This window comes from Arabidopsis lyrata, assembly GCF_000004255.2.
Source record: "Arabidopsis lyrata subsp. lyrata unplaced genomic scaffold ARALYscaffold_6, whole genome shotgun sequence".
NCBI lineage: Eukaryota > Viridiplantae > Streptophyta > Magnoliopsida > Brassicales > Brassicaceae > Arabidopsis > Arabidopsis lyrata.
In genome coordinates, this window is record NW_003302550.1 from 18247865 (window position 1) to 18258752 (window position 10888).

At 41.4% G+C, this 10888-nt stretch overlaps 1 protein-coding gene across 1 annotated transcript; it reads right to left on the reverse strand.

Annotated features, from left to right (window-relative positions):
* Positions 1 to 8009: 8009 nt before the first annotated feature.
* Positions 8010 to 9744, reverse strand: LOC110227396. The gene is made up of 4 exons (XM_021021488.1): positions 9462 to 9744; positions 8683 to 9384; positions 8466 to 8593; positions 8010 to 8369 (listed from the first exon to the last, which is right to left on the reverse strand). Exons 1-4 carry the CDS (start codon positions 9742 to 9744, stop codon positions 8010 to 8012), a joined length of 1473 nt encoding a protein of 490 aa, XP_020877147.1.
* Positions 9745 to 10888: the final 1144 nt, after the last annotated feature.

Consider the following 10888-nt stretch of genomic DNA (forward strand, 5'->3'; position numbering starts at 1 on the left):
GTTAGTACCAACACCACTTTTAGTGAAAGGTTGAACTCAATCGAGCAAACCTTAACGAGTGTTCAAACCATCCAGACAAATTTGTCAAACGCGCAGAACGCTATTTCGAGCCGTTTAGATAATTTGTCCTTAGCGCGAACAACAACGCTTCAGTGCAGGTTATTCGCGACTCCCGCACAAAACAGGTCCGGAAATACTCAAACCCCTCCTGCAGGCCAACCTGCTAATACTAGCAATCAGGCAGCTGTAGGGGAAGCGACTAACCCAACCGGGGAACAAATTTCCCAGGGTCAGGGAAATCTTCCTATTGAACGGATTCCTTATGGAAGATCATGATGTCACCCTATCAGACGATTTCATCAAATTTCGTCAAGAGCTTAATGAAATGAAGTCAAAATTTGATCAGGCGACCAGTTCGGCGTCTGAGATCGATCGAGTAATCGAAGAAACTCGTCGAACACCTTTTACCTCGAGAATATCGAATCTTCGGATCAAAGATTCTCGAAAGGTTAAGTTACCAACTTATGATGGTAAAGGAGATCCTAAAAATCACCTCGCTGATTTTCAAATCGTCGTAGGTAGAATTGATCTAGAAACAGGCGAGGAAGATGCCGGATTTTGCAAACTATTTTCCGAGAATCTTTCCGGACCGGCTCTGTTATGGTTCACTCAGTTAGAACCTTCTGATGCGGATCTTTGGAATTTAACCCAAGGTCAGAATGAACCACTTCGCAAATATATCGCTAAATTCAAAGAAGCGATAGCCAAAATTCCTGGGGTATCGCACGCTGCGGCCCTTTCTGCTTTAAGGAACGGACTCTGGCATGAATCCTGGTTTCGGGAGGAAATCATCGTCAATCGTCCGAGTACCATCCAAGACGCTTTATTCAGAGCTACTAATTGGATGGAGGCAGAAGAAGAAAAGCTTAGCCTCGCTAAAAAGCATCGGCCAGCAAAATTGGTTGTTGCGAATCCAACTAAAAAGTTCGAACCAAAAGATCAAAAACGGTTCAGACTTAATCCTGCTACCAATGTTGTAGGAAAACCCTCCCCAAGCAGAGGAAGATACAATCCTCCTAATACTCCACAAAGTATACGGGCACTCCACCAAAGATTGCAGCGTACTCAAAAAGCACCTCACCGAACTGTGGGCAGCTAGAAAGCTCGCTAATTTCGATATTGAGGAATTTGTGGAATCTTATCACAAAGAAAAAGAAGATTCTGAAGCTTCTAATCCTCCTGAAAAGAAACATAAGCCCAATGGGCCCGGAACTCTGAACACTCCTAAGAAAAGGATCGATGTTCCATCAGATCAATCAAAAGGCACAAGAAATCAGCAGCAATTCAAACCGCTGTGGGTTTTCAATCAAATGAACAAACACCTTCTATCTCTTTTGACAATTCGGACACTCAAGGATTAACAGGACCTCATGACGATGCTCTTGTGATAACTTTAGATGTTGCGAACTTCGAAGTGACAAGGTGTCTAATTGATACTGGAAGCTCAGTAGATCCCATATTCCTAAGCACTTTGCAAAGAATGGGAATAAGTAAAGCTGACATTATCGGTCCACCAGCACCATTAGTAGCTTTCACGAGTGACACATCTATGTCCTTAGGAAACATAAAACTACCAGTGCTCGCCGCAGGGGTTCCAAAGATTGTATAATTCATTGTTTTCGACCGTCCGACCACTTACAACATAAATCTCGGAAGTCCGTGGATATATCAAATGAAGGCTATACCTTCAACTTATCACCAATGTGTGAAATTTCCGACTCCTGGTGGAATCGAAACCATTCGAGGAGATCAGGAAACGTCGCGATCTTGCTACCTCATGGGACATCGTTTAAAGCTTAAATGGCAATTAATGATAAGGGCTAAGCAAGAAAGCACCTCGCGTTACCCAAGTGGTCTCAGTTCAAATGAAGTTACCACAAAAATTGAATTTGATTCCGAATTTCCAGATCGAAAAGTAAAAATCGGTGCTACTTTAGATTCAGAAATCAAAGATCAATTGGTAACATTTCTAAAAGAAAATAAACATACTTTTGCCTGGGCGGCAAAAGATATGCCTGGAATCGATAAAAGTATCATTACCCATGATTTAAAGGTCGATCCCAGTTTTAAACCAATAAAGCAAAAAAGAAGAAAACTGGGTCCTGACCGAGCACAAGCGGTCAATGACGAAGTTGATAAGCTTTTGTAAATTGGTTCGATTAGAGAAGTAAAATACCCGGACTGGTTAGCAAACCCCGTGGTAGTCAAAAAGAAAAATGGAAAGTGGAGAGTATTTGTCGATTTCACTGACATTAACAAAGCATGTCCAAAAGACAGTTTTCCTCTCCCTCATATAGATCGGCTCGTAGAATCAACAGCCGGAAACGAACTCTTGACATTCATGGATGCATTTTCTAGATATAATCAGATCATGATGAATCCCGAAGATGAAGAGAAAACATCTTTCATAACAGATAGAGGAATCTACTGTTATAAAGTTATGCCATTCGGTCTAAAAAATGCCGGGGCAACATACCAACGTTTAGTTAACAAAATTTTTGCAAAACATTTGGGCAAAACGATGGAAGTTTATATCGATGATATGCTCGTAAAATCTCTTAAGAAATCCGAGCACATCACACATCTTGAGCAATGTTTCAAAATTCTGAATGAATTCGGAATGAAATTAAATCCTGCTAAATGTTCTTTTGGTGTGCCTTCCGGAGAATTCCTAGGCTACATAGTCACGGAAAGAGGAATAGAAGCTAATCCTAATCAGATTAACGCTTTCCTCACAATGCCTTCACCAAAAACATTAAAGAGGTCCAGCGATTGACGGGCAGAATTGCTGCGTTGAATCGTTTCATCTCGCAATCTACCGATAAATGTCTCCCTTTTTATCAGATTTTAAAAGGGAACAAAAAATTTCAGTGGGATGATCAATGCGAAGCAGCTTTCGATCAACTCAAAACTTATTTGACAACACCACCGGTTCTCTCAAAACCTGAGTCAGATGAGAAACTTTATCTTTACATATCGGTTTCTAATCATTCTGTAAGTGGGGTTCTAGTTCGAGAAGATCGAGGTGATCAAAAGCCGATTTTTTACATAAGTAAATCTCTTACCAGTCCGGAAACGAGATATACAGTGATGGAAAAATTAGCTTTAATTAGCAGTGGTCGTATCCGCTAGGAAACTCAGACCTTATTTCCAATCTCATCCGATAGAAGTTTTAACTTCTCATCCGCTTCACTCGATTCTTCACAAACCAAGTCAGTCCGGTAGATTGGCGAAATGGGCAATCGAACTCAGTGAGTACGATATAGAGTACAAAAGCTGATCTAGCGCAAAAGCACAAGTTCTAGCTGATTTTCTAACCGAACTGCCATTAGATGATGGAACCTTCATCGAAACAGACTCTACATGGAAATTACATGGAGATGGGTCTTCTTCTAAACAAGGATCCGGAATCGGTATTAGGCTCGAAACTCCGACAAAGGAAATAATCGAGCAATCATTTCGACTAATGTTCCCAGCTTCGAACAACGAAGCGGAATACGAAGCTTTCTTAGAAGGACTTCAGCTTGCTCTTGCAATTGGAGCAGAAAAAATAAAAATTTATTGTGATTCTCAGCTAGTTGTAAACCAGTTTGCTGGAGATTACGAAGCTAAGGCTCCTCGAATGGAAGCCTATCTTTCGGCTGTCAAAAAATTAGCCGGAAAATTCAAAGAGTTCGAATTAGTTCGAATACCTCGAGGAGAAAACACTTCGGCAGACGCTTTAGCTGCCCTAGATTCTACCTCAGATCCCGAGCTCAAACGAGTTATCCCAATTGAATGTATTTCTTCGCGAAGTATTTCGGTTGAAGAAACAGAAAACGATAACATTTTGGAGGCCGAGCATATCGAAACTTAAGTTCCGGAAATGAAAATAGTTCATTTGTCGTCACCAGATCACGAGTAAAATCTCAAGATGATGAACTTACTTCACCACTAGAACTTCCTAAAAGAAAGCAAAGAAGAAAATTAAAGGATCAAGAGGTTCCCGCTAAAGAACCGTCTCGAACTGAACAGACACCTCCAGGTGATGAAGAAGTTCGGGAAACAATCGAAGATCCTGATATTCCTTCCGAACCTGAACCAAGGAAGTTTATATTCAAGGATAATACTTCCGCTAATGATTGGGGGGCTGACTGGAGGGTACCCATCAAAAATTTCATTCTTAGTGGAGAACTACCATCGAACAAATGGCAAGCTCGCAAATTAAAAATCATCAGCGCTAAGTATTATATAATTAAAGAGTCATCGTACAAGCGAGGCGTCAGTGATCCTTATCTTCTATGTATTTTCGGACCCGAAGTTGAATACTAACAAGCGAGGTCCACGAAGGGCTTTGTGGTAGTCATTCTTCGGGACGAGCAATGGCTTTCAAAATCAAACAGTTAGGATATTTCTGGCCAACTATGATTTCTGATTGCATCGATTACGCCAAACGGTGTAAAAAGTATCAGATGCACGCTCCTCTTATTTACCAGCCATCTGAAATTTTATCATCTATATCCACTTCATACCCTTTCATGAGGTGGTCAATGGATATAGTTGGTTCGATGCATCGCTCAACGCGAGGCGTCCAATACTTATTAGTTCTAACAGATTATTTTTTCAAATGGATCGAAGCTGAAGCTTACGTAAGTATACAAGATTCTGTGGTAAAGACATTCTTGTGGAAACACATTATTTGTCGCCATGGAGGTCCTTACGAAATAGTAACGGACAATGGTCCACAGTTCATTTCAAATGAATTTGAAGATTTTTGTTCCTCTTGGAGAATAAAACTTAGCTATTCAACGCCTAGGTATCCTCAAGAAAATGGGCAAGCGGAAGGTTCCAATAAAACCATTCTCAGCAATCTTAAAAAGCGTTTGAATGCTCGGAAAGGTGGTTGGTATGACGAGCTGCAACCTGTGTTATGGGCATATCGAACAACCCCGAGACGAGCAACGGGAGAAACTCCATTCTCATTAGTATATGGGATGGAAGCAGTAGTCCCAGCCCAGCTGAATGTTCCTGGTTTGCGCCGGAGCGAAGCTCCACTTAACGAAGGACTAAATTCTAAATTATTAGAAGATGTTCTTGATACAATCGATGAAAGGCGAGATCAATCTTTTATTCGACTTCAAAACTATCAACAATTGACCGCTCGATACTATAACTCAAAATTGAAAAACAGACCTTTAAATGTAGGAGACTTTGTTTTAAGACGAGTGTTCGATAACACAAAAGAATAAGGAGCTGGAACTCGGTATTAATTGGGAAGGCCCTTATCAAATCACAGAAAAGATCCGAAATGGTGTTTACCGTTTACAAGACCTTGATGGAAACCCCGTTCAAAGGCCTTGGAACATCATAAACTTGAAAAAGTTCTATTGCTAAAGCAAACACAATCGAACTACGATTTGGCTTGATCCTATTTTGGGTATGTAGGCAGCTCGCTAAACACGAGTCCAGCAATAATATAAAAATAAAAATATTATTCCAGTCATGGAGTCTTGTTTTTATAAATTCAATATTCGAGCATAAATATAAAAATACGTTGCGAACAATGTATGAAGAAATATTTTTAGCTAAAGCAAAAACCAGATCTAGAAGGGTCTTGGATTACGGAATAACTCTGCTCATTGGCCTGCGAGGTCAACGATGCTTAGGATACAACCTGGCATGTTTCCGTACTCTTGTAGGCCTATCTCGATCCAATCAGAGGAATGGGCTTCGAGGCGATGAAGCTCGCGAGCAATATCGAGGCGACGCTTCTCTAGTTCCATTCTTTTTCTTCTAATCTCTTTTTTCTCATCTTCGAGCTCTTTATGCCGAGTAATAAGCTGAGAAAACAAAAACGCTTTGTTTAGCAAACAACAAAAGTAGTCAGGTTACTAGGTTTAACAATACCTTGTTAATAAACTCTTTAGCCTTGACACGATCTTGAGCCGATAATCTCTCGATAAACACATTTGGGACCTGAATGCTGGTTCCCCCACCTAATGGGCGTGACTCTTCTGGTTCGCCATTTGCTTCCGTTTTTACAAGCTCGATGTCTGACGTTTCCGGAAGATCGTCGCTTATCTTTTTAAACGAGTCGGAGGGATTCTCTGAGGAATTACCTTCCTTGAACATTTTTGTAGGATTATTGTTGATTAAATTCAATAATGAGCTACACCTACTTTATATTCGAAATATACTCAATCACATTTAAGAGGATCAATTGACGATTTCCAAAAATCTGAAATTACCATCTTCGTGGGAAATGTAAGCGAGTTAATTACTAATTATATTTCCTAGATATAACGCATTAAATAAGATTTGAGTAAATCGGCAAAATTAAGGCGAAAAGGGAAATATAATTAGTATTTTTGGGTTTCTAGCCCAATAGTCTGTTACAAACAAAAAATAAATCAAGGGACTTGTTCGATCAGAAGTCTTCGCCTGGTAACGATTCCAGCGAGGTGGACGATCCCGAACATCTTTCTGAAGAAAGTCCCTCGTCGGAAAATAAATCGAGGAGACCGGAAGAAGGATCAATAGATTTCTCCTCCGATCCTTCATTTTCTTCAGCTCTTAACATCGGAAATCTCCGAAGTTCTGAAGAACATGAAATAAAAGAGGATCCGTCGCCAGTTGCCAAGGATAGATGAAAAAATTTATCCAGCATGCGGAGGAATCTTCGGAGGCAAGTAGGAATGATGGCCACGATCTCTAAACCGTTCCTCTCCCATTCACGCGGTTCAGATTCCAGGCGAAGGATCTCTCTTTCCATCCTCTTTATGCGCTCGTCAAGAGCACGACGCCTCCTTCTGATTATTTTTTTCTTATCACATAAAGCTTTATGTCTCCCGACGATCTGTTTTAACAAATATTTTGTCAACTGCCCGAAAAATAATTTACAGTCTTCCGAAAAGACTATAAGTTCGAAAGAGAACCTTTTCCAGGAAGTCATAACATTTGACCCTTTCTTTCCCCGTCCGGAAATGAAAAAACGTTGGATGAATTATTCCCTTTGGAGAGAATCCATCTTTGGATTCAAACAATGGATCCCCGTTTGAAGTAGTTATTCTTGAGCTTGATCTGAAAGAATATAGCGGCATATTTCAGTTTTTTCTTATAATAAACTTTGAAAGTCTTTCAAGAATCCTTTTAAAGGAGAAAAGTGTTCAGTTTTCTTTAAAAGTAATAATAACATATTGCGGGCGCCTACTAGAGCAGAATTCGGGTCCAATTAAAATATGGCCCAACGCTTTCAAAGCCGTTTTTAGGCCATGATCGAAACCATTGTCTGTTCCTTTTTATGGCAAAATTCTCATGAATTATAGAAACTTTATCCCTCGATAAAAAGCCTAAGCCGAGCTCCATCCTCGCATCCGAGAGACCGAGGAAAAATACTTGTTAAATTTTTCTCTTTAAAAAAGGCGAGTGAGCCTGATCAGCTCATCTCTCACGATTCATGAAACCTCTTTGGTGGGCTAGGACTTGCAAACCTAGAATCGCATCCAAACGTTTTACTTAAATAAAAAAAATCATATGTAGGAGCATGTACATGATTGTGTTCAGTCACACTAATTAAAACAAAACATTTTCGTCAAACGGAGTAGTCCTCATGGATTCAACAAAACAATTTTTTAAGAGCGTTCCTTTGCCTCAGGAGAACCCTCGTATGGCCGAGAACCTTCACCTACCTCGAATTGAGAGGGGAAATCTCCAAATACCAAAGAAAATTATTTCAGATCGAGAGTAGGGCGGGAAGCCGAGGATAGCTCGGATTCAACCGCAGCGAGTTCGGCAGCAACTTCTCTCCTCTCACTCTCGAACGAAACTCTTCCATTCTCTAGTTCACCAATCAGGTCTAGATTGCTCTTCAGCTCGGCTCGATCGATTAGAAGTTTAGTCCAGACCTCTTCGTCTTTGGTAAACTTCGTAATAGATTGAATAAGTTGCCTACCGAATCCCCTCATCTCTTCTCAAGCGTTATGTTCGGCTTCAGCGATGTCGTAAGCCCCGTTCCTAATTAAAAGCTCGGTCTTTTGATTCGTTTCTTCGAACAAAACCGTAGCCTCTTCTAGCTCAGACTCCAAGCGAAGAGCATTAGACCTCGCAGAATCTCTTTCAGCGTTCGCAATTCTGATGCGTTGCTCATTAGCTGCTAGAGTTTTTTTCATATTCTCAAAGGATGATTCGAGGGCTTTTGCCTGCTCAAGTCGCTCAGACTGATTGGCTAATCTAAGTTCATCAACCTCCTTCTTAGCCCTTGTGGTCTCTCTCATCGCTTGGTGAAGAAGGTTCTCATAATGGAAGATCATTCCGTTAGTCTCCATAAACGCCTTCGGAGTAAAAAAAAAAAAAACGTGTCATTAAGACAAAAAATATTTTACTTAAGAAAAAGGGGTTGTCAAAATCAAAATCCAGAAAATCTGAACCTGGGATAGGTAGCAGGCTCGATTGACGTACATCTGACGGATTTCCGGCCTCCAAACCGAAAAAGGGGGAAGGGATGTCCCTTCTCTGGTTTGAAAACTTTGGAAGATGTCTCCAATCTCTTCTCCGCCTACAAAACAGAGGAGAATAGTAGATTAATAAAATAGCTGCAATCTGTAACAAGTCTTGCTAAGGCTCGCGTTCTAAAAGAAAACTTACCAGAAATCGAAACAGGTAAGGGGTTTTGAGTCCAAACACTCAGTCCTTGAGACAAGGAAGCCTCCGATCTCGGCTCATCGATTTCTTCTGGAATTACTCTGTCTCCCGGAAGAGGGAGCCCAGATTCTAAAGGTTCTATAGAAGGGAAAACAGAATGCGAAAGGCTACGGGCTCGTGGCGGAGAACTTAACCTAACGGTTTTGAGTCTTTCATTTGATAAAGTATCCGAGTCTGGAGCCTTCCTCTTTGTGAAAAGAGAAGTAGTTTCTTCTCTCTCCCTCTCTTGTGCGGAAGAGCAAATAGCGGTGGCAACTGGAGGGTCGTTAGGAATATCGGCTCCATGAGAACCCACCGCAATTGACAAAGCCGCTTCTAAAGAACCGTCATCAACCAAGAGGGTCTTCCTGTGGAAGTTACCAACTCTGGAGATTGCAGCTATCCGCTTCTTTTTCCCAATTTCGGATAACTGATCCTTAAGAGCCTTAGTCTCGGCGAGCATTTTTCTCTTATCCCGAGCATTCAGGCTCGAGGCGTCCTTATCTTCGGAAGGAGGATCGAGGGGGTGAGTTTGACCATCTTTGATAGCGAGCCCCGCTTTACGAATACGTTGAAGGGTGAAGGAATTCCAATTTGTTTCACCCTCAGAGACGATTCGAAAGAAAGATAAGAAGTCAACAGTTGGGCAGGGGATCGTCTGGTTCCCTGAAACAAAGTGTTGAGTTAAGAATTCTATGTCTTTCGCACAAAAACGGTGAAAGATAATAAAAGATGATTCTGACCAAGTTTGGGCAACCAATTTCGGAGAAGAAGACCGGAAAGCCGCCCTTGGACGGAATGAGGATTAATTCGGAAAAAGAACAAGTATTTCCTCCAAGGCCCGTCATTTAGGGGCATTCCGTCGATGAGGTTACGGTCAAAAATAGGATTCATGGAAAAAATACCCGCTGCCGTAGAATCACGGGCTCGAAATAGCCCTAAGAGTTCACTGGTGGTGATAGAAAACTCTGCCTCCGCCGAGACGGTCAGGGTGCTCAGGACGTACCGGAGGAAGTTGGGAGCCATTTGGGGAAAAGCGATCCCTAAATGGAGGAGATACAAAAGGAGAACTTCCGGTATGGGAAAAAATAGACCACAACCTTTGAAATAGACTTCGTACGCACAACAGTAACCCTCTCGCACCATTTCCGGAGACTCGTTGGGTCTAGGAAGAGAAAATTCTATTTCCTGAGGAATGTTACAAAGGCGACGAAGAGCGCCAAGGGAAGCATGGGTAGATTCAGACCTGAAATGCGGACCGAATTTATCTCCCGTCTGGGTGAAGACTTCGTCCCCTCTGGGAACAGGGATTCCTTGGCTGTCATTTTCATTGTCTGAAACGTAGACGGCTGGGGAAGACAATTTTTTTTTTTTACTAAGAAATTTTTCTTTCTCTGGTTTGGTAAAAGCTTTCATGGGTGAATGTACGCTGTAAAAGCCGTCGTTCCATTTAACCCTATTTAGCGGAAGACCGCCTCGAGAATATTGGGAAGTGGGACGGTTTTCCCCGAGGTATTAATATAAAATTAAGAAATTAATGATGACGGTTGTCAGGGATATCAAATCACTTGATTATCCGAGATCGGCGTAATAGCATAAAACATGGAATAATTCCAGAGTGTTAAGGATCTCAATTCATTAATTACTATTTACTTAAGTCTTCCAAGCCGAACACTCAGCTCGCTAGACTTGGAGGGCTAAATGTTGGGGTCGGATCCCACACATCTTCGGTAGGATCCGTCTGGATCCTACCACGTCATTATTACATAATAATGCTCTTGGAATTAAAGATATTTTATTATGAGAATCGAACTTAATCAGTCGGGAGTTCGATTCAGTTTACTAAAAGAGTTCGATCTTTACGAGTACGGAGTTCGCTCTTATTCAACATGCAGTTCGGATAGAGAAAGGCCGAAACGAGGAGAATATTGTTCGAGGCTCGCGGTAGCGTCAAGACGCAGGAGTTCAGAGTCAACAAGAAAGAGTTCGAAAGATCCACGCGAAGCCCAAGATAGTTCGAATTCAAGCCGTTTCAGTCAAATTGTAACTTACATGATTAATGCGGATCAATGCGATTATGAGCAGTAAATGACCGCATTGATCATGTTTTCTCTATAAAAACAACCTCAAACGCATGTGTTTGGGGGGACGAATCTCATTACTCATTACT